General features: G+C 46.6%; 1 protein-coding gene and 1 long non-coding RNA gene across 5 annotated transcripts in view; one reads left to right on the top strand and one right to left on the bottom strand.

Moving 5' to 3' along the window:
- mst (misato mitochondrial distribution and morphology regulator) overlaps window positions 1-27694 on the top strand; it is a 99346-nt gene that overhangs the window by 65801 nt on the left and 5851 nt on the right. For all 3 annotated transcript variants that reach the window (XM_045738453.2, XM_045738452.2, XM_045738454.2), the window contains exons 7-10: window positions 10757-10867; window positions 12120-12251; window positions 21606-21784; window positions 24543-24754. In XM_045738453.2, coding sequence (XP_045594409.2) covers window positions 10757-10867; window positions 12120-12251; window positions 21606-21784; window positions 24543-24754 — 634 coding nt within the window. The remainder of the gene's footprint in view (window positions 1-10756; window positions 10868-12119; window positions 12252-21605; window positions 21785-24542; window positions 24755-27694) is intronic.
- Window positions 2145-7831, bottom strand: LOC138350000 (uncharacterized). 2 transcript variants are annotated; one of them, XR_011221972.1, is made up of 2 exons: window positions 6633-7831; window positions 2145-3573 (listed from the first exon to the last, which is right to left on the bottom strand). It is a non-coding gene; the product is annotated as an uncharacterized lncRNA (long non-coding RNA). The 2 variants fall into 2 exon arrangements; XR_011221971.1 differs by having other exon boundaries at window positions 6889-7831.

Genomic DNA, 27694 nt, shown 5'->3' with positions numbered 1-27694 from the left:
TGATAAATTACCATCCCTGAACATGTCTATGTAAAAATAATTACCAAATTCCACCTACTTTGGCTGGGAGGGCGTGGACAAGGTGCACTGTGACGTCATCAGGGGCTGGTCGCCCATGTGTGAAGCACCCAGACATGGTCGCGCAGGCCATTCAAGCACCACGTGTTGCCACAAATATATTTTCAAATATTTTTTCTATGCATTTCCAATGCAGTTTTATTTGTTTCTTTTATCGTATATGATGCATATTTGTGACCTTTACAATATGTATACTGTAGAATGTTCATAATTTTCCATGAAACTGTGATACATGTGTCAGTAACGTGTCCACAATAAATGTTTATTGTCACAATATTACGTGGTAAAAATTCACTAAAATTACAATATGTACAGTTTCACATACTATTTACACAGTAACACACTGTATTACACACTCAGTACTTTGGAGGTGCGTAATAGTCAACAAAGTAGTCCATGGTACACAGCGCGACTTTGCTCTCCTTGCACCAGCTACAGATAGATTTTCGTTTCCTGTTTCATCGTTCTGTGTGCTTGCAAATAACGCACTCGCGTGCACCCTTGGCTTTAGTACTTGTAGGTGGTATGTAGCCAAGCTTGTATAGCATAAGGTAATATTGAAACGATTATAGGAAAAGCTCAATTTGTAAGGTAGTCTTGAAAAGATCGCTTTGTAAGGTCCCACACAGGAAGAGATTCAGCTAGCCTCAAAGAGTGTCCATCAGTCAGGAAGAGATTCAGCTAGCCTCAAAGAGTGTCCATCAGTCAGGAAGAGATTCAGGTATTCTTGAAAATATCAATGAACAACACCACCATGGAAGCCGCTAACACTGTTCATCTATGCTACTTGTATCAGATGCATCATCACTGAACGCAGAAAACGATTCATCTATGTATCATCTATATAAATTCGAGATGGCAAGGGTGCGGCTGAGCTACAACTGGATACGCTCGCTGTATCATCCTCATAGGTGCTGTATAACTGGCATCCGACCGTTGTGTTAAGCCCTTATTGCGCCTAACTTCACTAATGTTATGACCCTTGTGTTCTTCAAACAATAGGGTCTGAATTGCACCGACTGAGCGCAGTCTTTCAACACCGTGTGGGACAGGTGTTTGAGAGCCAGAGGCACGTGTGCTACAAATGGTTGCTCACGCAGTACTAACCCAGCCAGCAGCCCTTGTCTTTCATATTCGTTATAACAAATGGTTCGTTCAGTGTTTGTTGGGTAGGCTGCTCCAATATGACAATCTTTCTTTGTTTCAAATGTGTTTCATTTGTTTTGTATTTGTCACTTATGTCTCAATAATGGAGCAGCCTACCCGACAAACACTGAACGAACCTTTAAGGCATTTGTCCATTTTTCAAATTGTTTCAACAGTTCTTTTATTTTTCGTTTTCTTTTTATTTATTTAAGAAACATGGAGCAGCCGACCTGTAGACCACCGAACGAACCTTTTTGACATTTGTACTGGTTTTCAAAATTCTTCATTTTTTTATTATTTACGTTTTTTGTATGTAAGAAACATGGAGCAGCCTACCTGCTGACCACCGAACGAACCATTTGCTATAAGACAAATGAAAAATAAATATTGAACACATTTGAAGAAAGGAAAATGTCATAATGGTTTATTCAGTGTATGTAAGGTAGGCTTCTCCATTATTGAGACGTAAATGACAAATACAAAACAAATGGAACACATTTGAAACAAAGAAAGATTGTTATAATGGAGCAGCCTACCTGCCGAACACCGAACGAACCTTTTTGACATTTGTTGTATATCAGACATTTCATTTTCTGAGGTTGGAAGAAAACGTGCTCAGATTGGGGACTTGTTTATTTTATAATGGTAAATAATAAATTAATATATAAAATTAATATATAATAAATTAATTTATTATATAAATTAATTTATTATATAAATTAATTTATTATATAAATTAATAAATAACAAATTAATAGATAAAATTATTATTATATAATAAATAATAATAATAACAACAAATAGTATAATGATAAGCAATTATTTTAATGAATCAAATAGCTAATTTGGATGAATGATAAATAATTATTGACTAGTGCATAACAATAAAGTATTAAGGAATAATTATAATGAATAATCCTTAATGATAAAGTAGAGATCAATTACAATTAATAACTACATCCATAGGTAGTAAATGAAAGTTGCATTAATTAGACTAATTACAATTCATGGGAATATTTCTTAGCTATCTGCAGGCTTATCACTTTGGGGGTTCCGGCGGAGCACCCCCAATCCCGGGAGGGCCAGCGGGAGAAGGATTAAGGAGAAGGGGTTCCTTACTCTTACTAGCACGTAGACTGGGCAAAGGATTAGCTGCGGACAGCGGGACACTTGGGGTCCGGCGCTGCACCCCCACCGCAGGCCAGCTGGCCGGACCCCCCCCCCCCGAAGGGCGAGGCCCGCTGGTCGCAAGGAGGCCTCAGAATGGCAGTGCAACAACGTCCCGGACGTAGTCAGCTGGGTGTTGCAGCTGGTTGCTGGACCCGCCGTTAACTCCGATGGCTAGCCCGTCAAGAGAGCCGAGTGGCCCTGTCAATTCTAAAGGTAAGAGTGCGTGGTCGGCTGAAGGCGAGCCTATCTCTGCGAGGGCGGCGCGAATTAATCGCCCTGACGAAGTGTTGCCTGTTCACTGGGCACAGGCCGGGTAGAACTTGCCGGGGGGCGCTCGCTGGGCTAGGGTATGCGTGCGCCCTGCACTGCGCTTGTAGGATCCGAAGAGTGTCGATTCCTGACCATGTAAGCGATACCTGGTCCAGTCGGAGCGTGCGTCGATTTTTTGTTGCGTAGATCACCTCCCCCAGGCTGAAAGATATAAGGCAGTAAGGGTGGGCAGAAGCGGCACGCAGTGTTATCGTGACAGGCAAGGGCACAGACGAGAGGGAAACCCTAGCTGAATCAATACGGAGACGTAAAACGGGGGGAGGGAGCCCGGCACAGGAATTAAGAGATTCCTTAATTAACAATCCTGGATGAATAAAGAGTTTTCCGAACAATTATACTGAAGCAATGAAGGGGGCTAACAATTCTAAGAATCTTCCAGCAAACAGAAGGGGGAAGTACCTTTGCTAAGAGCAAAGGTGGGAGAAAGCCAGTAGGAGAACAGCAAAGAAGCACAAAGCAACTATAAACAGGGATAATACGAAACACTATAAATCTTGAATATAACAATACATATACCAAGAACGGGTATATACAATAAAGCAATATATACATAAACCATAAAATGGAATAAGAACCAATTCTTAAAGCCAAATCTATAACATGCTTGTGTCCTAAGCGGATGTAGAATGTGAGCGGGGAACATTACCCTTGGTCTCCATCCCATCTCTGCCTCCAGACGGGTGATAGGGCTGGATAGAAGCCAAGGAGTCTGCCTTAAGTGGCCGCTGAGTGTAGTCTTGTGTTGTCAACGAGCGTCTGCAAGCCGCAGCTAGTGCGCCGTGAACTTCGGCTACATCTTTTAGAACTGGAGCAAAGTGAAATCGACGGCAGAGAACCGTCATCCAGTAACTGTAATAAAGGATAATATTAAGAATACAATGTCGTAAATAATCGTACAATGTAAGAATACAATGTAATATCGTAAATAACCGATGACGGCAAGTGCCGCAGAATGGAAGAAAAATAAATTGCCGGGCGCAACGTCGGTTGGAACGCTTCAGCTGGAGGTTCCTGACTGAAGCATCGGCTGCCGAGGAGCCTAAGATGGAACTGGGGTGTTAGCAGCTGTAACATCGTCTGCTGAAACTAGCCGAGTCTGTGAGGGCGCCCGCTGCAACAGCTACGGCCGAGCCACCAGCTGGCCCATCCTCTGCAGGAACAACACCGGCTGGGACAACGTCGTTGTAAAAGCCTAACAATGTAATAAATTATATTACATGAATAATCTTAAATAAATTGGTGTAAATAATAAAATTATAAACCAATTATAACTATAATTAATTATAAATAATTATAAATTGCAAAACAAAGTATGCTCAAAATGAAGCTGGACTATAACTCTCTAGAGAAACGGGATTAACACTGAGCCGAGGTAACTACAACCAAATACAATAACGAAAAGGAGTGAAAAAAGACACGTCAGCTGGAACTTCGCGACCAGCGGCCTAGGAGGCTGCTGTGACATCCGGGCTACACCGGGCAGACAACACGTCTGGGTAAACCAGCGGCTTGGGAGGCCGCAGTGACATCCGGGCTACACCGGGCAGACAACACGTCTGGGTAAACCAGCGGCCTGGGAGGCCGCAGTGACATCCGGGCTACACCGGGCAGACAACACGTCTGGATAAACCAGCGGCCTGGGAGGCCGCCTAGCTATATGACCAAATAAATATAAAACTGAAACATCGCCGGCTTAACTCGTCACAGGAAGGACGTCGGCTGGGAAGCAGCAGTACCTTCCGACTAAATTGAGGAATAAACTGAAAGTTTAATCGCGGCAGAAAAGTTGTATAAAACATGGAGCAAACGCAATGCATAAATTGCAGAAACAAATTGCTGAGGGAAATGGCTCGTAAAACAAGTGCAGGAATAATCTAAAGTCAGAGGCTTGCTCCATGCTAAATTGAGGAAGACTTTTAATCCTAATACACGTCATGACTGGGAGACTAAGGATATAACAAGTTATTTTAGTAAGCGTTTGGTTAATGATGGAGGAACGTAAATCACCAAAACAGGAGCGGGCTCCTGTTTACTAAATTGACATGGAAATACGAATTCTTTTACGAATAGATTTTTTTTTTTTTTTTTTTTTTTTTTTAAGGCAGGAGGTGTAAGCAATGCTATAAATTTCCTAAATTTGCCGCGTAATGAAACTAATCAAGCTGAAAGTCTAAATAAAGGAATGTAATAAAATTGAACAGAATTAATTAAAAATGACCGCAATAATTAGAATTAAATCCATTACTCGTAAACCCTCTTGTATATATGTACCTTACCTAAATAAACATTTGATTTGATTTGAAATAGCTCAAGCGGCAGACCTCACGGCCAGGCGTTATGCTGGACGCTGAAAACTTGGGATGTGGAAGGGGGCCCGCGTAACCGGGCACTCCAGGCAGACCAACATCTGGTACACGCGACCAAGGAAAACACGGGAATATTGTGCTACAGCATTCGAACGAAACGTGGTGGAATTGACGTACCGGGCTACACCGGCCAGACGAAAACGTCTGGGTACGAACGTGCCGGCTATACCAGCCGGACGAAACGTCTGGGAACAACTGTACCGGGCTACACCGGCCAGACGAAAACGTCTGGGTACGAACGTGCCGGCTATACCAGCCGGACGAAAAAACTGGGAACAAATGTACCGGGCTACACCGGACTTACGACAACGTCTGGGACAAACGTGCGGGCTAAACCTGCCCGACGAGACGTCTGGAGACGCCTACAACTAACACATCCTGGTTGACTTTACATAATCACATAAAAGGCAAAGCAGAGGTTAAACAAACATAAATGTAAAACCAGCAAAGGAACACGCAGCTTGACACCGCATAAAAATCATTAATACTGTAAATTAAGGAAACTTATGGAAAAACAAATCCATAAAACAAAGCTAGGGGCCAGAGGCCTGTGACACTGCAGCTAGCCTAACCTAGCTAACTTTACCTAATAACTTAAAGGCAATAGCAAAAGTTAAACAAACAAATGTAAAACCAGCTAAAGAAACATGCAGCTTGACACTGCATAAAATTCAATAATAAATTAAGGAAACTTATGGAAAAACAATTCTATGAAAACAAAGCTAGGGGCCAGAGGCCTGTGACACTGCAGCTAGCCTAACCTAGCTAACTTTACCTACTAACTTATAGGCAATGACCAAAAGTTAAACAAACCAGCTAAAGAAACATGCAGCTTAACACTGCATAAATTTCAGTAGTAAATTAAGGAAACTTGTGGGAAAACAAGTCCATGAAAACAAAGCTAGGGGCCAGAGGCCTGTGACACAGCAGCTAGCCTAACCTAGCTGACTTTCCCTAATAACTTAAAGGCAATAAGCAAAAGTTAAATAAACCTAAATGTACAACCTGCAAAAGAAACATGGGGCTTGACACTGCGTTAAATTCATTAATAAGTTAAGGAAACTTATGGAAAAACTAGTCCATGAAACAAAGCTAGTGGTCAGAGGCCTGTGACTCGGCAGCTAGCCTAACCTAGCTAACTTTACCTGCTAACTTATAGGCAATGACCAAAAGTTAAAACAAACCAGCTAAAGAAACATGCAGCTTAACACTGCATAAATTTCAGTAGTAAATAAGGAAACTTGTGGGAAAACAAATTATGAAAACAAAGCTAGGGGCCAGAGGCCTGTGACACTGCAGCTAGCCTAACCTAGCTAACTTTACCTACTAACTTATAGGCAAAGACCAAAAGTTAAAACAAACCAGCTAAAGAAACATGCAGCTTAACACTGCATAAATTTCAGTAGTAAATTAAGGAAACTTGTGGGAAAACAAGTCCATGAAAACAAAGCTAGGGGCCAGAGGCCTGTGACACAGCAGCTAGCCTAACCTAGCTGACTTTACCTAATAACTTATAGGCAATAAGCAAAAGTTAAAACAAACCTGAATGTAAAGCCTCACGTCGACTGGGTGAGGGTGGGGGTGGGATGTTCAGGCCTCCTCCCGAGTGTGCTCCAAATTACAGCCACCTACTGGAGAAAAACCAGTGCCCCATAACACCGAGGGGCACCACCCCCTCTAGGACCACTGCACCTGCATTTGGTCACCAAGGCTGAACCAGCAGGCGTGCATCAGAGCGCGCGCGCGCCAACACAGAGACAAACACTGGTCCGACGTGCCAACAAAACACAAACACTACCTTAAATGTTGAGAAGGGCAGGACGCCCCTGACGGGACGCTCCTCGTCGTTGTCGAGAGGAACTGGTGTAGGGTCCATGCTGGGAGAACAGTTGAGAGGGCTAAACTTCTGTGTTTACGACTCGCTGAGCAGCAGTGAGTCGTTATGTAAGAGCAGCTACTGGCTTGGGGAAAGGGGCCCACGCCGTCTCCGTCCCGGTTTATATAACCTCGGGTCAGTGCGCGCGCAGCCTGGGGCGGTTAAAGTCGGCTTCCAGACATACGTTTTCTTCCACTCAGAAAACCCACCGTTTTTGGGAAACAGTGTTCTTTTTCTTTTTTCCTACAAAAACGTCAATACTTGGCAACATCTCAGCAGTCACCCTTTTATATCCCAGCATCATTAGCATCTTTAAACAAGAACAACATAATTTATGTGCATCGTCGGAGGCGTCTAAGAATGTGCAAGAAGCAACGCGACCCCACCATGTGGTGTTGACGTTACTCAAACCAGCGTTCGTCATACGGGACGATTTGACACCGATCGGGCCGTTTGTTACCCAAAATGTTCGTCTTTTGGGGCGATCGTTATGCGAGGTACCACTGTATTAGACTTTGGCATCAGTCAGTGTGAATGGAGTTCTTTAGGCCTACCAGGCAGCCAGAACCTGGCCCCCCTCAGAGAGGCATGAGGAGCAATGGCCCATAGAAACCCCCATGTGGTTGGAACCATTCTGTGTCTGCCATCGACCGAGTCAGGCACCCAGAAAGGTAAGCATCCCAAAACAAACCCCTATTCTGGTTAAAAATTTGCTACTGAGAGCCGAACTAGTGGACAGAACTCCCAAACAAAAACGAGCAACTGAGCATGGCATTATCACATTGCCACGCCGCCGTCTTCACATATCCCCCCTTCCCTGGAAGGGGAAGTCCCAGACCCTTTGTGCTGGCTACCCAAGAACCCAGTTCTGAGGCTAGATGTCAAAAATATGTGAAAAAACCACCGACCGGAGGGAGGGAGGGTTGCCAGGGAGCCTCCGGGTCTTACGCAGAAAATGACGTTTCATTACATTCAACACTAGTTTTCTGGGGGAAGCCCTGTCGGCTCCCCGGAGCTACTTACCAAAAGACAAAAATAAGAGGGACTTACCCATGAGGCGGTTGTTGCTCGCTCCTCAACGCAAAGCTGAGACAACTGGCTGCAACTGCTGACCCAAAGCAACACACGCCCTTTGAGACCCAGGAACATTAAATAATTAACGCACAGCCAGGAACCTGTTCGACTGCCAAAATCCCTACGCCCGAATGTCAGCCCAAGGCATGTTGCCAAAGACGGCAGCAAGAGCAGCAAACTTAAGAACGTCGTGGGGACGGAGATAAACTGCAGGCTGGCTGGACCGAATAACCGTGCGGACAGCCTGAGACCCACACTCTCCACTTAGGGGGTCTGGTAGCTGAGTGGACAGCGTGCAGGACTCGTAATTCTGTGACCTAGGTTCGATTCCCGGACCAGGCAGAAACAAATGGGCAAAGTTTCTTTCACCCTGAATACCCCTGTTACCAGCAGAAAATAGGTACCTGGGAGTTAGACAGCTGTTATGGAGCTGCTTCCTTGGGGGGGGGGGGGCAAATAGTAGTTACAGTTGATTGACAATTGAGAGGCGGGCCGAAAGAGTGATTGGTTGAGCCGCTGTTCTTGCGGCTCAACCTCTGCAAGAATAACTAGGTGAATACACCAGGGAATAGGGAAGAAGGGAAATTGGATTAACCCAAAGCTCGTCCCTGGACACAGAAGCCATGGTGCGCAAATAACGGCCGAGGGCCGCAACCAGACACAACACATGATGTCTCATTCTTTGCCAGAAAAGGAAACAACTGCAGACGAACAAACCTATCATGCGGAAGAAAAGAGCAGAAACCCCTGCGCCGGAGGAGAGCATGAAGCTCCCCAACCCAACCCCCAGAAGCCAATGCCAACAAGAAAAGAGCCTTGGAAAAGCAATCAAGAACCAAAGGGGCCACAACAAAGCAACTAGAAGAGAGAAAAGAAAGCACCCTATGCAAGGACCAGGACGGTGCATGAGCAGGTCGGAGGTGAAACAACGCACGAGACAGCTTGCGAAATGGCACAGCAGTAACATCAATACTGAAAGCAAGCTGTAGTGGCTCCACCAGCGCCACACGATACGAGGCGACAGTATTTGGCATAAGACGACAGTCCTGAAACAACCACTACAGAAAGGACAAGACAATCTTAACTGAGAGCAAAGGATACCTACGAAGGGAGAGAAAGAAACGAAAGGACCGCCAGGAAACTTCATACTGCCGCTGAGACGAAGCCCGTAGGTGGGACACCATCAAGGACGCCACCTGATGATCATCCAGATGGCGATAAACTCAAGTCAAAAAGACTATATGTGAAGAATCGAGGAAAAGATTGAACCAGCCACGTGACGGATATGGGTATATCTCTTTGGGTATGGAGCTCCAGGGAGCCTCTGGGGCTCCCCTTAGAAAACCAGTGCTGAATGTAACGAAACACCATTTTCTGGGTGAGCCCCGGAGGCTCCCTGGCAACCCTCCCTCCCACAGGTCGGCAGTTTTTTTCACTTTTTTTGAAGCTTAGCTTCCGAACTGGAGTGCTATGCTACCGGCGTGGTGAGGTCCAGGGTTCCCCCCCTCCCCCTCTCGGGGAGGGGAGGGCTGCGCGGACAAACGGCGCGGTAGTAGTGTGTTACGTTTGCTTGTTTCCTTGGGATTGTAGGCAGTTCTACCTCTTTGTTCGTTTTTTCTTGTTAGTTTCTTACCATGTGTTTTTTTTTGTTATACCTACCTTTCTGGGTGCCTAACCCCAGTCGATGGCAGATAAGGAAAACCCCCAACCACAAGGGGGTTTTCCAGGACCATTGCTCCCTGAAACCTAGAAGGGACCAGGTTCTGGCTCATGGTCCCTGGTAGATCTGAACTCTATAGCTAATGTCCTGGTTTAATATAACATACATTAGCCCGATAAGCTCCAGGGAGCCTCCAGGGCTCACCCAGAAAATGGCGTTTCATTACATTCTACAGTGGTTATATGACTGGTAAAAGATATTGTGAGCTCCCTGAAGCTCTCATCAGTGATGAGAAGTGCCATACTACCTAGTGTCATAAGTTGTAGAGTTCTTTTTGTTTAAGAGGGACCACCAGCTAAAACCTGCCCCTTCCCCCTCAGTGAGGCACAAGGAATGATGGCCTATGATAACTTTACATTTAAAGGTTTTCATCTTTGCCATCACCAGCAAAGGCACCCAGAAAGTTAGGTGAATCAAAACAAACCACTGCCTGGTTTAAAAATGCAACAATGGCTGCCAAAATGCCAAAAGAACTCTTCCAATGATAAAAGAAACAACCAAAACTTAGTGAAACTAGCCCTCCCCCCCCCCTGCTAGTTTCCTCTAGTTAAGATGTCTTAAAGGAACTAGTCCCCCCCTGCTAAAGGGTGGAGGTTGGCAGGCATAGAAGATTTCTGAAAGAAACTGATTGTTTGTTTACATAGTTGGGGGAGTTCTTTAGATGGGGTTTTGAGGCTTTGATCTCTTTTTGAAGTCAGCAGTGTTATGTTTTGATTTGGTGACTGTCTAGTTGCATTTGCCAGTAAGGTAGCCAAAATCAATGGTGCAGGTTGTAGTGGTGGTCCCCGGTAGGCTTATAGAACTCCACAGATAATACAATCTAGTAGATACACCATTTCAGCATATAGTAGCTTCAGGGAGCCAAGGGAGCCACAAGGGCCTTCCCCAGAAAAGTCTACGTCGTTTTTTACAGAAATCAATTAACATCTGTATTTTACTATAGATTCCTATTTGTATATATCATGTTTCTGTACTAATCATTTTGTTTACTTGCAGTCATATACAGAGTTAAGCAAGCTGTCTAGTGTGTTCGTACCACTCAACCTCCGCCAACACTGCTGGGATTTCCAGGCTCCTTACGTTACATTTCCTTGCCTAACAGTTATGGTAAGTTTAAAATATATCATTATCAATAAAAGCAAATACAGTATTATTATTGCATTATTATATATTATTGCATTGATTATAAACATTGTCAGTTATAATTTCTGAGCTAATTACTTTTACCTCAGTTACTGCCAGAGCCACAATGGTCCACCACAATACAGTTCACTCTGATGGCTCTGGACAACTTGTTTCTCTGACATAACATGTAACATTACCAGTGGTCTTGATACAAGGGGGAAAAAAAAAAGAGTCAGTTGAATATCTAACTCAGTCCACTATCAAGTGACTGCTTGTTATGAGAGGTCATGCAACAATTTACTCAAGAATCTCTGCCAAGAGACAGTTGGAATCGTTAGGATATTATATTATCCATCTGCAAACTACTTGTTAGTAACTAGCTAGTTTTCTGAGTACCACCAGAAAGCAGCACTGGCCAACCCATCTGTGTCTGGTGAGTCAGCAGCTCTTATTTTCATGCATGGCAATCCACCTTTCGCTTGCCAGTCTTGCTGAGATTGATTAAGGTAAACAAAATTTTCTTGGGGTAGCCCTTTGTGGCTTCTTGAAGGACCATGAGCCAGAACCATGAACCAGAACTACTGAGGACCATGAGCCAAAACCTGGCCCCTTCACAGAGGCATAGAACTTAAGAACATAAGAATGAAGGTAACTGCAGAAGGCCTATTGGTCAATATGAGGCAGCTCCTATTTATATCCACCCAATCTCATTCATATATATGTCTAACCTATGCTTGAAACAATCAAGAGAATCTACTTCTATTATGTTACACAGTAATTGGTTCCACAAATCAACAACCCTGTTACCAAACCAGTATTTACCCCAGGTTTTTCTTAAATCTAGGAAAAACACTAATATGGCAGTGGTCCATCCAAGACTATACAAGCGAGATGTATAAACTCTTATCATCTCTTCATATAACCAGACATGTTTTCACTCACACACTTTATCTAAACTGCAAATGGGATTACCAATCCAAGGATACCCTACACAGGGGTGGTGCAACCTGGGATAAGGGCACATTACACAGTGCACAGCATCTGCAACCATGGATTTATAAGTCTAGCTAAGAGAATACCATTCTCTAACATAGCAACTTTAATGCTTTTACAAATCAATTCTATTCGTGGAGGTCTTAATTTTTAGTTGAGAAATGCATACTAATACATTATATATATTTTTACAGGTTTTGTGGGGATGGATGTTTTATTATGTAACAATTTTTACTTTCAGGAAAATAATGCCTACATTACCAGCAGTGTTATGGCAGCATTTGTAGACACTGCAGGTTTAGTGTGTCGCAGCCGCACGTCTCCCATGTCACTTTCATGTGTTGTGGACCTCTTGACGCCTGCAAGACGAAATGTAAGGCTAACACTAAGTAGTGGTTTATTAATTGGTAATTAACATATACTTAACCCATTGTACTGCTCACTCGGTGATATCATGGGGAAAGGGAGTGTACCAACTAGCACATCACATTTGTTAGTACTGTACATCATAAGATTCAAAACTCCCATGGATACACGGGGCTCACATTCTGTTCCTCGGGACCCTCGTAAATAGATGCCATCTTAAAAAAAAATCATCTGCATTCCTCTTGGTTGTGAGAGCCTCTATACTGTCAGAGCAGCCAAGGCCAGTGCAAGCTCACAGCACAGCTGTGCAGATCGGGACCACAGCACCACTTAACACTTTCGCGCCCCGGGCATGCGCGCCGCCAACTTAGAGGTCACGACCCCAGTGTGCGGGCTACTGTGTGGGCGAGCGTGCGGCTACACCAAAATGTGTATACAGTATCCACTCAATTTAACAGCCTATATGGGGCTGTACCCTGGTCATTATTTCCGGAGCTCCGATATTTCCGAAGTTAAGATGTCGGTAATTTTTCAAGTAACATTCAGGTAGGATATACTTTATACTGTATAACTAATAATAAATAAAGTTCATTGTGTAATTGCGTTTTAAGTTAGTTCCTGTGTTAGTGCCGATTTTATCACAGGTTACAATTAATAATTCCTTCACATGACAAGTTGAAATAAGTTTATTGAGATAAAATACACACAAAGGGATGAGGTAGCTCAAGCTATTCTCACCCCATTATGTTATTCTCACCCCATGACAAGTTGGATCACACAAGTGGACAAGTGGACCATATTAACCCAACACCTCCCTCCCTCCAAATGTCTTCCATCCCCCTCCCTCAATGTCTTCCATCCCCCTCCCTCAATGTCTTCCATCCCTTCCTCAATGTCTTCCATTTCTTCCTCAATGTCTTCCATTCCCCTCCCTCAGTGTCTTCCATCCCCTCCCTCAATGTCTTCCATCCCCTCCCTCAATGTCTTCCATCCCCTCCCTCAATGTCTTCTATCCCCTCCCTAAGTGTCTTCCATCCCCTCCCTCAATGTCTTCCATCCCCTCCCTCAATGTCTTTCATCCCCTCCCTCAATGTCTTCCATCCCCCTCCCTCAATGTCTTCCATCCCCTCCCTCAGTGTCTTCTATCCCCTCCCTCAATGTCTTCCATCCCCTCCCTCAATGTCTTCCATCCCCTCCCTCAATGTCTTTCATCCCCTCCCTCAATGTCTTCCATCCCCTCCCTCAATGTCTTCCATCCCCTCCCTCAATGTCTTCTATCCCCTCCCTCAGTGTTTTCCATCCCCTCCCTCAGTGTCTTCCATCCCTTCCCTCAATGTCTTCCATCCCCTCCTTCAATGTCTTCCATCCCCTCCCTCAATGTCTTTCATCCCCCTCCCTCAATGTCTTCTATCCCCTCCCTCAATGTCTTTCATCCCCTCCCTCAATGTCTTCCATCCCCCTCCCTCAATGTCTTCCATCCCTTCCTCAATGTCTTCCATCCCCTCCCTCAATGTATTCCATCCCTTCCTCAATGTCTTCCATCCCCTTCCTCAATGTATTCCATCCCTTCCTCAATGTCTTCCATCCCCTTCCTCAATGTCTTCCATCCCTTCCTCACTGCCTTCCTCATAACATGAGAACAGCAGGCTATGGAGGAAGGAGCTACTAACGGGGTCGAGGGAGCTACTATAATGGGGTCAAGGCTAGGCTACCCGGACATCTGTCAGCGCCTGCTCACAGATGCCAACTGTTCATAATTCATAAATAGAACTATATATGTTTAATTAATAAATAGGAAACTATAAAACATGTTAATGCTTAATAATGTACAGTAATATACGAAAATTAACATATTTTGACATAAATATTTTACAACTAAGATTAAAAATTTTAATACCGTATGGGTGAGAGGTTTGGCACCATCGCCTTGGTCAGCAATTCTGCCCTCCGCCTCCCTCACCATCACCACTCTCCCTGCCTCCCTCAACACCACCCTCTCCCTGCCTCCTTCAACACCACCACCCCTCTCCCTGCCTCCCTCTACACCACCCTCTCCCTGCCTCCCTCAACACCACCCCTCTCCCTGCCTCACTTTCGCAAACAGAGTGGTAGATGGTTGGAACAAGTTAGGTGAAAAGGTGGTGGAGGCCAAGACCGTCAGTAGTTTCAAAGCGTTATATGACAAAGAGTGCTGGGAAGACGGGACACCACGAGCGTAGCTCTCATCCTGTAACTACACTTAGGTAATTACACCGACCAGAACAAAACAATCACCCACGGCACAAGCACAGGACATGAGGTCCGGGCTGCATCACTCTATCCAAGGGGAGGGTGCCAACAAGGAATATGGAACCATTAATAGTGTGAGCGTGTGTTGGTGTTCAGCGCACTTTCTCTGGTTTATACACTGCTCTCGGTCGTCTTATCTCTCTGGTCATCGCTCCCTGGTTCGTGGGGTCGTTATGTGTGGGGGATAACTAGTTACTTCTCTGCTTATGTGTGTGGGATGGTGCCTCCTACGCCTCTCCACTTCTCCTCTGCTGATCTGCAAACGCATCTCTGGACATGCTCTCCTAGCCATGCTTCCAGGCTTCGACACGGCCACGCTGTGTCATGACCCGTTGATGCCTCTGCTCTCCAGGTGAGATTTTGCGGTCTGGTGCCTTGTCAGCCGGGACTCTGGACGGTTATTCATTGCCCTTTGTTCAGTGCCTGGCTCCCTTATATGCGTTCCGTGCCATACTGATGTCTAACCCAAGTGGCAGTTGGGTTGGCCCATGTATTGCATTCCGCGGTGGTTGCCCGGGTTTGCCATCAGCGAGCGCTGATTTTCATGCATGACATTTCCCCATTGAGTTGATGTCCACATGGCGCAATAGTATGACACTGCCCTAGCCTGACCTAGCCTGGCCAAGCCTAGCCTAACCTAGCCTGCCCTAGCCTACCCTAGCCTACCCTATCCTACCCTAGCCTACCCTAGCCTACCCTATCCTACCCTAGCCTACCCTAGCCTAACAACCTAACCTGCATGCCATTTCCTAGCTATGGCTTTTTGGTTTCCTATGTTCACAAGGTGTTTTCCACAATATTCTTGGGGCATTCCCCGATTCTCCGTTGTGGGGGGGGGGCAGAGTGTGGGTTGGCCCGGTAGACATTCTGGTCGGATTTTGACATGGGGTTCACCCATATGTCCGTTCCGTATACACATCCCTATGCCTTATACATGTACGGCGTGTATATACCCCTTTTGTAACCCTCCCCCCGTCCTCTTATGGGTTGGAGGCAATGTTCTTGTTCTTGGGGTTCTGGGTTTTGTTGCTCATGTGGGGTTTGCTTCTCTCATTAGCACTTGTGTTGGGCGAGTTTCTTGTCTTTTCCTCGCTCCTAGTCTGTGTATATGGTTCATGGAATTTCTGTTGCCGATTGCTTCTGATCTTGTTCCTGGCTTCCAGTGCTTGGACTGTCTTCAGGTCTTTTCGTTGCCTTTTACGTCTTTCTACCTCTCTCTCCTACTCCTTGTTGTGTATCTTGGTAGGTGCTTATTGGCTATCCTCATGCTCGTGCTAGGTTGTGATGTCTTCTTGTTCCGTTTCCTGTTGTGGAACTGGCCCGGTGTTCCGGTATAGCTTTGAGTTCTTCCTCTTCTCCTTATCTGTCACTACCAGCCTCAGTGTTGCAATGTCAGCTGGTGTATATATATAGCTTTCCGACACCCACTCCTGCCCCTATCATTCCTTTTCGTTGGGGCTGGGGGCGCTTGGCTTCTGGCCCTGGCTCTGGTTTTTCTTTGTTCCTTTTCGGACTGTACATCTTTGTTTTAGTGCAGTACGTGTCTTCGTTGTTCTCCTTCCTTCCTTCCTCTGCTTCGTGCTTCATTCTACCCTGCTGGGGCTGGTGCTGCCGCTCCTGCGGGTTGCGGGGTCACTGTTTTTCGCTTCGCGTCTCGGGTTCCAGCTCGTGGTGCTCGGTTCTGTGTTGGCCTCTGCCAGGGCCTTGGCTCTTAGGTTTTTTGTTGCCCTTTTTACCCTTGCTGCTTGCAGAACAGCCAACCGCAAACTCCGCAAGCAGCGGCTTCTTGTCTGTTGTCAGGCTTATTGTTCCTTCAGAGGTACCCAGGGGGGGGGGGTGGTTGGCTGGGTTGGTTCTTTCCCCTGTTTGGGTTCCTGGTTCCCTGGTGGTCATTCCTTTTGGTTCTTTGACAGCCTTGGTTCCTTTGCAGCTTGCTTAGTGTCCGCACCCGGGGGTTTTTCCCATGGCTCCGCCTCTTGTACATGGTCGGGCCGGTCCGTGGCAGGCTGGTTCGGTCTTCTCGAGTCTTCTGGTTTGGTATTTTTTACTCGATTCTCTCACCATCTGGTTGGTGGTCAGGTGGTTTTTTTTAATGTGTCCCACTTGTATGTTTCGTCTTGGCGGCGGTATGGGTTTTTTCTGGCAGTCCTTTTTCTTTTGGTCTCTTTGTAGGTGTGCTGCCCTCTTTGTTGTCGTGGTCTTGTCCTTCTCTTGTGGTTGTTCTGGGCCGTCTTCTGGCCGCATACCGTCGCCCTGTCTCGTGCGACACTGGCGGAGCCGCTTCGGATTGCTCCGGTTTTGTTGTTCATTCTGCACCGTTCGTGGGTTGTTTCGGGCATTGTTTGCCTCCAGCCTTTGCAGATGACACTAGGATCTTCATAAGAGTAGGCAACATAGAGGACACGGCAAACCTCCAGTCAGATGTAGATCAGGTCTTTCTATGGGCTACAAAAAATAATATGGTGTTTAACGAGATAAGTTCCAGCTCATGCGCTATGGAAAAAATGAAAATATAAAAACGGAAACCACGTACAAAACTCAGGCAAATCATAACATAGAACGAAAAGGCAATGTAAAGGATCTGGGTGTACTCATGTCGGAAGACCTTACCTTTAAAGAACACAATAAAGTAGCCGTCACAACTGCAAGAAAAATGACAGGTTGGATAACAAGAACTTTTCACACTAGAGATGCTATACCGATGATGATACTGTACTTTTCAAAACGCTTGTGCTCTCTAGAGTTGAGTACTGCTGCACAATGACAGCCCCTTTCAAAGCTGGAGAAATTGCTGACCTGGAGAGCGTACAGAGATCCTTTACTGCTAGAATCCACTCAGTAAAACATCTAAACTATTGGGACCGACTAAAGAGCCTAGAACTGTACTCCCTTGAGCGCAGGCGGGAGAGGTACATAATAATTTACACGTGGAAAATATTAGAGGGGCTGGTCCCAAACCTGCACACAGAAATAACATCGCATGAGACCAGAAGACATGGCAGGATGTGCAGAATACCCCCATTGAAAAGCAGAGGGGCAACAGGTACTCTGAGAGAGAACTCTATCAACATCAGATGCCCGAGACTGTTCAACACGCTTCCACTACACATAAGGGGCATAACTGGCCGACCCCTCACAGTGTTCAAGAGAGAACTGGATAAGCACTTCCAAAGGATACCTGATCAACCAGGCTGTGTCTCATACATCAGGCTGCGAGCAACCGCGTCCAACAGCCTGGTTGATTAGTCTGGCAACCAGGAGGCCTGGTCGACGACCGGGCCGTGGGGACGCTAAGCCCCGGAAGCACCTCAAGGTAACCTCAAGGTAGGCCTGCTCATGCTCTGCCTGAGCCGTTCTGCTCTGGGGCTGGGTGCTCTTTTCTCTATTCCGTTTGGTTTGTTGTGACCCCCCTCGGTTCCGGAGGGGTCCCTGGGGTTGTTGGGCCGGGGTGCTTCTTCTTGTGTCCGGTTATGGCTCTCTGCCGTTCTTTGTGCGCCTTGGTCTCTGAGGCCGGGCTGCGTTTTGGGTTGATCCGGTTTTCCTTCCCTGTTCTCGGGCTCGGGTCTCACCAGTTGTCCGCTGGGTCCTTCTGTCTAGCCAGCCTGCGGTCTCTTCCTGTGCCCTTGACGTTCGTAGGTTTGCCGTGCTTGCTGCTGTCTTGGGTGGCATGTCTTGGGCTGACATTCGGGCACAGGTTGTTTTGGCGGTCGCGCTGGGTCCTGGCTGCACTCTCACTCGTGTGCGTTCCTGGGCCTATTCGGGCCTATGTTGCTTTGGGTCAGCTGTTGCAGCCTGTTGTCTCGACTTCGTGTTGTGGTGTGAGCACCGATCACCTCCCGGATGCATCCCCCTGTTTTCATCTTTGGTGAGGTAGCTTCAAGGAGCCATAAGGGCTCCCCCCCCAGAAAACGAGCATTGAATGTAGTGAAACGCCATTTTCTGGGTGAGTCCCGGAGGCTCCCTGGCAACCCTCCCTCCCTCTGGTCGGCATTTTTTTGCATTTTTGATATCCAGCTTCAGAACTGGGGTGAGGATTGCCGGCACGAAGGTCTGGGGATTTCCCTTCCCCCTCCCAGGGAGGGGGGGGGAGGTGCACAGACCGAGTGACAATGAGGCGTGGCTTGTGTGACGTCATGCTTGTTTGCTCATTTTTCCTTTGGGGAGTTCTGTCCACTCGTTTAATGTTTTTCGTTGTTAACCAGAATAGGGTCTGTTTTGTGGTGCGTACCTTTCTGGGTACCTGTCCCGGTTGATGGCAGATATAGAACGCTCCAAATCACATGTGCATTTCTATGCGCCATTGCTCCTCATACCTCTGTGAGGGGGGGGCAGGTTTTGGCTCGTGGTTCCCAGTAGGCCTAGAACTCCACCCACATTGACTGATGCAAAATAGTTTGGGTATCCATATCAGCTATGGATAGCTCTGGGAAACCTCCAAGACTCACCCAGAAAATGGCGTTTCATTACATTCAACACTGGTTTTTTGGGCGTGTGGAACGGATTAATTCATTTTACATTATTTCTTACGTGAAAATTTGTTTCGGTGCACGATCCATCGCTTGGAATGAATTAAACTTGTAGATCGAGGTTCCACCATATTAACTTATATACTACTTGTGGATGTTGAGCACCAGCTCCTGGGTCCCCATCTCTTAATCATTAATTGACAGATGTCATGTCTCACAAATCCTTAGACTTTGTTGTACAGTATCCACTCGATTTAACAGCCTATATGAGGCTGTACCCTGGTCGTTATTTCTGGAGCTTCGGTATTTCCAAAGTTAAGTGTCGGTAATTTTTCAAGTAACATTCAGGTAAGATATATTTTGTACAGACAGCCACTGGGTCCACCACTCTAGTGCCTTCCACCCTGTGACATCACATATTCATGGCACATTGTTTTGATTTGTCAAGAGGCTGGAGTGTTCATTCCGTAACTTTGTTGGACATATCTGCGCAATGAAGGAACATCTGTGCACCATGTTGGCTCCAAATGCACTCATTGTGTCATTGATGGCTGATGGGTGAATGGGCAGGCAGACAGGGATGGAGAGGCTGAAATGTAGGCATGTAGGCAGGAAGAGGCTGAGAGGTAGGCAGGGAGGGAGAGGATGGAGATGGATGGAAGGATGGATGGAAGGAGGGATGGAAGGATGGATTGAGGGATGAATGGAGGGAAGGAGGGATGGGTGGAGAGATGGATGGATGGAGGGAGGGAGGGAGGGAGAGATGGATGGATGGAGGGAGGGAGGGAGGGAGGGAGAGAGGGATGGATGGAGGATGGGAGGGAGGGATGGATAGAGGGAGGGATGGATAGAGGGAGGGAGGAAGGGAGGGATGGAGGGAGGGGTGGATGGAAGGAGGATGAAGGGAGGGAGGGAGGGATGGATGGATGGAGAGAGGGAGGGATGGATGGATGGAGGGATGGGTGGAGGGAGGGATGGGTGGAGGGAGGGATGGAGGGATGGGTGGGGGGAGGGATGGGTGGAGGGAGGGATGGAGGGATGGATGGATGGATGGAGGGAGGGAGGGAGGGAGGGAGGGAGGGAGGGAGGGAGGGAGGGAGGGAGGGAGGGAGGGAGGGAAGGAGGGATGGATGGAGGGAGGGAGGAAGGGAGGGAGGGAGGGAGGAAGGGAGGGAGGGAGGGATGGAAGGAGGGATGGATGGATGGAGGGAGAGAGGGTGGAATGGATGGAGGGATGGATGGATGGATAGAGGGAAGGAGGGAGGGAGGGATGGATGGAGGGAGGGAGGGAGGGAGGGAGGGAGGGAGGGATGGAGGGAGGGAGGGAGGGATGGATGGAAGGAGGGAGGGAGGGAGGGAGGGATGGATGGAGGGAGGGAGGGATGGAGGGAGGGAGGGAGGAATGGAGGGAGGGAGTAATGGATGGAAGGCGGGTAGGGAGGGATTAATGGAGGGATATCGATGGAGGGATGGATGGATGGATGGACGGATGGACGGATGGATGGATGGATGGATGGATGGATGGATGGATGGATGGATGGATGGACGGATGGATGGACGGATGGATGGATGGATGGATGGATGGATGGACGGATGGATGGACGGATGGATGGATGGATGGATGGATGGATGGAGGGAGGGAGGGAGGGAGGGAGGGAGGAAGGGATGGAGGGAGGGATGGATGGATGGCGGGATGGGTGTTGAGTTGAGGTGAAGCAGAGAGTATGGGATGTATAGGGGGCGGGGGTGGGGGAGGGGTGTTAGTGGTGGGGAAGGGATTGGCTCACTGATAAGCCTAACACACTTGACCCAGTTAAAAAAGATTTGTTTCTTAAATTTTGGATGTACATTGTCATATATATTTTTGGTTACAGTTTCTGTTTAGTAATATTATTAGGATAATAAAAAGTTATAAAATACTTGTTTCGTGAATGCTTTTTTGTATTAGATGGAGACTCTCCAGGCTGTCTCTGGCTGGCTGGCAATCTACTGGTCCATTTCCCAGAATGGTCTTGGGGGGGGGGGGGAAGTGAGGGTGTGCGGGAGAGCAGGAGTGAGGAAGTAGGGGAGAGGTTCAGTGAGGATGAGGAAGGGGGACGATAGATGTAGGCAGCCTGCTTGCCATGTGAGGACCCCCTTGATATCAAAACAAACTCAATACCGATCTTCGGTAATATCGACCGCCAAACCGGTATATGAGGCTCTAGATACCGGTCTCTCAAACCGGTCGTTATTACCGGCAGATCAGTATAAAAGAGGCCGTTAAATTGAGTGGATAAAATGCAAATATTTGCATTTTAATTCATGTACGAAGTTAGATTGCACTGCCTCCTCTCAAAGTATTCTTCACTTACTGCCCTCAAAGTGAAGAAATTCCTCCACATTCAGACAACATATCTTCAGCCCCCACCCCACTTTGTTAATTTCTCTATATATATGTCTGTGTTAAGGTGCATACACACTTATGTTTAACATTTGTGAAGCATATTATTTGATTGATTGATAAAGATTATGCCACCCCTGAAGGTGGCACGGGCACATATTATTTAAAATATACTATTATGTTTCTTCCAATTAGACTAAAACATTGATTTTGTCAACTACAGATAGTAGGAGGAAGTTTGGCATTACCTTTAGGACTAAGCTGTGACCAGGGCATATTGGAATGGCTTCAACAGGGAAACAAGACACATTTAGTTTCTATGAGTGGTGGCTGCAACTTCACTCTGGACCCCATCAGTGAGATCCGCATTATCAGAGGAGTACCTTCATCTAGACTGCTCAGGTTTGAACTTATAATATTTATCATACTTTAATTGTACCATTATACAGTTCTATTTCTTGTTTAATAACAGCATTTTCTGGGGAGAAACCCCTATGGCTCTGCAGAGCATATCCAGGCCGATATTGCTATATTAGACTTTGGCATCAGTCTTGTGAATGGAGTTCTTAGGCCTACCAGGAACCACAAGCTAGAACCTGGCCCCCTCAGAGAGGCACGAGGAGCAATGGCCTATTGGCACCCCCCATGTGGTTGGAAGCATTCTGTGTCTGCCATCGACTGGGTCAGGCACCCAGAAAGGTAAGTGCCCCAAAACAAACCTCTATTCTGGTTAAGAAATTGCTGCTGAAAGCCGAACTAGGAGACAGAACTCCCCAAACAAAAACGAGCAGGTGAGCATGATGTCACCACGTTGCTGCACCACCATCTGTGCAGCTCCCCATCCCAGGAGAGGAAAGGGGGAAGCTCCAGACCCCAGTTATGAGGCTGATGTTCTAAGTTAAAGTCGTGTGCTCTGGCGCCTGATTTGTCTCCAGCTCTGTGCTTTGTGATGTGGGGGCTGTTCCTTGGGGGGTGCACGAGCCAGGAGTATTCTTTTAAGTACTCGGGCTGCATGCAGCTTGGACTACTTTCCTTTGGTGCCCGGTAAGTACTGCTCTAGGGGCTTGGGGCCACCTTCCACAAGTTCCTTGAGTTATGCCTCTGCTTGGTCGTGTGCTGCTCGGCATTCAGCCGCCCTATGTGTGTTGAGGTGTTTCTTGCACCCTTGTTTGCCTTAGGCTAAGAGGTAGTTTGCACTGGTAGGGGGCGCAGGGTACTGCGCAGCTAGTTGTCACATCTCATAGCGTCCGGCACTGTTCCGTCTGCATACGTTGTCCTCTTGCGGGGTTATATTTTTATTTTTGTTTTCTCTGCCGGGTGAGGGTCTGTCTTTGTTTGGTTGCCCCTTGTATATCTATATAGATTCTGTGCTTCTGGTGGTATCCCCTGCTAGGCCCTTGTGAGTGGACACGTCCTGGGTGTTCAGCTTCTAGAAAAGTTTGTTGGTAGACTTGGGTGCCAGTTAGCAGTACCCTGCCTGGGCTTCCCTGAGCGTTAGTTCCATCTCGGGAGCCTGGAAATCCCCACTGGGTCATGTGGGTCTGATGGATGTGACATCTGAGTCTCCCCCCTCGCTTTGTGTGAGTTTGAGGGTTGCTTTGTCCCCTTGTCTCAGGATGACTCATTGTTTTTGCCTGTCATGCTACCTGCTGGATCGGTGACACCTTCAACCCAGAGTCCTGTGAGTTTTGTTGCTTGTTTGTGACTCAGTTTACCCAGTCCACTGATGGCTCTATTCGGGTCCAGGCAGAGCAGCAGTTGCCCGTTAGGTTCAGGCTGTTGCAACGCGCTAGGTTGATTGCTTCCCTGGAAGCACCGAGGCTTCCTCATTTTGGTTATAGGGACCCGGACTTGGTTCCCGACCCGATCTGGAAATCGGGTTGGGAACTTCATGCTCTCTTCCGGTGCAGGGGTTTCTGCTCTTTCGGTCCTGGTGGTCGTTTCGTTCGTTTGCAGCCTTCTCCTTCTTTTCTGGCGAAGAATGAGTCTCCTGCTTTCCAAAGGGGTCCTTGGGTTGTTGATGCTTGGTTGGTTCGGCTCGGGGTGCATCATGTTTTGTATCTGGTTGCAGCTCTTCGCCGTTATCTGTGCGCCACAGCCTCCATGACAGGGGACACGCTTTGGGTGGACCCAGTTTCCCTTCTCTGTTCCCGGGCACGGGCCACCCAGGTCGTCTGCAGGATTATTCGGTCCAGCCAGCCTGTGGTCTATCCCTGTGCCCACAACGTTCATAAGTTCGCAGCTCTGGCTGCTGTTTTTGGAAATATGTCCTGGGCTGACATTCGGGCATGGGGCTTTTGGAGGTTGAACAGGGTCCTGGCCGCACGGTATCTTGTTAATGTTCCTGGGCCTTCTCGGGCATGTGTAGCCTTGGGTCGCAGGTTGCAGCCAGTTGTCTCGACTCCGATTTGAGGAGCGAGTGACAACCGCCTCCCGAGTAAGTCCCTTTTTTTCTTTATCTTTGGTTAGGTAGCTCTGGGGAGCCAAAGGAGATCTCCACAGAAAACCAGCGTTGAATGTAATGAAACGCAATTTTCTGGGTGAGACCCGGAGGCTCCCTGGCATCCCTCCCTCCGGTTGGCGTTTTTTTTTGCGTTTTTGATACTCAGCCTCTAAACTGAGCAGAATTGCCGGAGTGGAGGTCTGGGACCTCCCTCTCGTCCCCTTCCCGGGGAGGAGGGGGGTTGCGAAGACTGATGCGCGGCATTTGTGGTGACGTCATACTTGTTTCCTTGGTTTTGATTGGGGAGTTCTGTTGCTAGTTTGGCTTTCGATTTGCAAATTATTTGATCAGCAGTACTGTAGTTTGTTTTGGAATTCCTACCTTTCTGGGTGCCTGACCTGGTAGATGGCAGACAAAGACTGCTTCCAATTACACGGGGGGTGTCTTTAGGCCAATGCTCCTCGTGCCTCTCTTGAAGGGTCCAGGTTCTGGCTCTGGTCCCCGGTAGACTCCTTCGATTGATTGTTGCCACGGTCTAATATATACACATCAGCCCGGTATAGCACTGGGGAGCCTTCGGGTCTCACCCAGAAAATGGCGTTTCATTACATTCAACGCTGGTTTTTTATAGACTAAATGAAGTCAGTACTTAATACAGTTAAATAATTTTAGACCACAGATTAAATCATAAATATGTTTAAATGCACACTGTTTCAGACCAGACACCAAGCTGCCTCCAGGGCTGCACTATGAAAATGCATCTCAGATTTATAGAGATTACTTACAAGAGTCTCAGATACCTCCGAGTGTACGAAAGGTGGCTGGAGTGGAAGATCCAATCAAGATAACGCCTCCTTTCCCTTCTATCTTCTCGGAGGTGCTGACTGAAGATGGTTTTGTTAATACTTCTGGCATTGTTGCCCCATCTCGTAAGTTCTTACTTCATTTATCTTTAACTTTTAGCACTTTTGCAAAGAAAAGTTGGACATATTTAACCCAGATGTTTGCCAATATTTTGTTATAAAGAAAATCAAAAGTACTTTTTCTCCTTTCTTCAGTCTTGGTTTTCAAAGCAATTAGTTTTTTGCTGATTAATGATTACTTTGCAATGTTTTCTTTTTGGAAATAACTAAACTTGGAAATTATTGATTTATTATACATGTTTGTTATTATACTGTCTCCACTCGATTATCCGGACTATATGGGAAGGAACCCGAGCCGGATAATCATGTTTTCCAGATTAGAGTACTTTTTCACTTCTTGAGTCCAAAAGTGACCATTTCCAACTATTTTTATACTACAAACAACATAATTTGAATTGCCTTGCCACATATACTTATTAAATATTCAACTAGAAACTTCAACTTACCTTGTTTTTGTTCGTCTTCGTGATTGATGCCACACATCTTGAAGTTAAGAATTCTTGACAATTTACATAACCTATACTAGCACAACACTAAAATTAACACTTAAAATTACTGTACAGTTCATTACCTTAAACTGCGCAAATCATATATATATATGCTATCAGTGGCAAAACCAAAACCGCGCATGTCATATATATATATATATATATATATATATAATTTCGTGTCTAGCGCTATAATTTAAACTCCCCGCCTAGGATAGGGGCAGCTACAGTGCAGCCACGACCGATAGTTGCCAGATGCCACCTAGAAAAAAAATCCAGGCCATCATTTTTGGGTGTGAGAGCTTCAGTATTGAGCAAGCCACCAAGGTTGATGCACGCAGCATGAGCTCACAGCAATGCTGTTCAGCTTGTGACCACAGCATCGCCTACAAATGCCATAATATATACGTTCATGCTAGTATTTAGCGATGATAGTATTACAGAAGACCCCCTGACTGTGATAAAACTGACCACGATTCTGATAATAGCAGGATTGTGGTGATACTGTATTTAGCACTGTGCTCCATGGAGGGAGGAGTAATGCAGTGGGAGGGAGGGTGGTGGCGTCGTCTTCTGACTGTGTGTGTGTGGCCACCTTTTATTGACTGCACTCACCATACCAGCTTAGTGGTTCGCTATGGTGAACACAAATGTAGATACTTATATATAACGTGTGTATAGAGTGTAATAACAGCAATAAGAGTAGGTTGGGAGCCGCCATTTTGGTGAGGGAGGTGCGTCGTCTGCATGACTTATCATGTTGTTTACTGGTGGCCACTATGGTCTTTGGGCATCATATCAGCTTATTTGTATAGGTATGGTGAATAAAACAGGTAGATACTTATATATAATGTATGTATATAGAGTAATAACACCACAAACAGTATTGTTGGAGGAGAAATATTAGTGCGTCTGGCCTTGAGGGCGGCCGCCACCAGCTGACTGTGTGAGTAGCTACGTCTTTGTGCCTTTACTCACCAAACAAGCTTAGATGTACAGTTATGGTGAACAAAACATGTAAATACTTATATATAACGTCTGTGTATAATGAATTAATGCAAAAACAGCATTGTGGGAGGAGAATGAAGGCGAGTGATGTGTTGTTGAGGGAGGGAGTGGCAGCGAGTGGCTCGCTGGTGTGTGGCGGTCACTCCTCATTGCATTTTGACTCACAACACCAACTTAGTGGTTTGTTATGGTGAACAAAACATGCAAATACTTATATATAACCTGTATATATAGTGTAACAACAGAAAAACTATTTCCTTATTGTTTTATGAACATAATAATTTTATCACTAATATGCACACCATAATTTTGAGTACAGCGATGGTTCACACATTTTATTATATAAATATATCACAATTCACTGTATTTTATAATATTACTGCAAAAAACTAAGAAAAAATCAGACATTTAAATAATTAGGTAATAATATATTTGTGGCAACTGCCGCCTGACAGCTCGAGTGGAGTAGACCTCGTCTGGCGAAGGCTCTGTCAATGTCCCTTTTCTGTGGGGAGCCCCTACGGCTCCCTGGAGCTTATCAGGCTAATGTATGTTATATTAGACCGGGACATTAGCTAAGGAAACTTACCAGGGACCAGCGCCAGAACCTGGCCACTTCAGAGAGGTTTCAGGGAGCAATGGCCCTGGAAAACCCCCCTTTGGTTGGGGTTTTCCTTATCTGCCATCAAAGGTAGGCATAACAAAACAAACCCCACATGGTAAAACACTAAAACAAAAAAATGAACAGAGAGGTAGAAACTCCCTACAATCCCAAGGAAACAAGCAAACATCACATTTTACTGCCGCGCCGATCGTCCGCGCAGCCCTCCCCGCCCCGAGAGGGGAAGGGGGGGGAGCCCCGGACCTCACTGCGCTGGCTGCCTAGCATCAGTTCGTAAGCTAATGTCAACCGGGATAGACTCTTCTCTGGCCTATTTCCTAGGCGGTGTTTGCCTTGTGTGGCGTTCACTGCCGTGTGTTGTGTTGTGGGGTGGCCAGGTGTTCCTCATCAGTACCAGGTCTGCATGCGCTTAGGAGCTTCCTTCCCTAAGTGCCCTGTGAGTACTGCCCCTGCGTGACAGGGTTATCTTCCCTGGGGCATTCAGGAACCATACCCGTAGAGGTTCTTGCTGCTCGGCATTTGCTTCTCTCTTGGAGCCAGCTGGGGCTTGGGGCCCTTGTTTGGCCCTGGGTAGGGACTGGTATTGTGCTGGTTAGGGCGTCAAGGTGTTGCGCAACCTGCCACCTAAGCGGCGACCGGTTCCTGTTGCCTCTGGAGACGGTGTACTTTTGCGAGGTTTTTCTCTTTTTATTTTCATTTGCCATGGTGGGAGTCTGCCTAGTGTGGCTATAGTTCCACTGGCAGTGTTTGGTGGCCCTCTGCAAGGCCTCCGTGATTGTACACATCGCAGGGGTTTTCAGTGTTGTCCTCTACCCCCTTGTTATTTTT

Source organism: Procambarus clarkii, chromosome 43, assembly GCF_040958095.1.
Source record: "Procambarus clarkii isolate CNS0578487 chromosome 43, FALCON_Pclarkii_2.0, whole genome shotgun sequence".
Taxonomy (NCBI): Eukaryota; Metazoa; Arthropoda; class Malacostraca; order Decapoda; family Cambaridae; genus Procambarus; species Procambarus clarkii.
The sequence above is the reverse complement of the archived record's forward strand: the minus strand, read 5'-3'. Positions and strand labels throughout refer to the sequence as shown.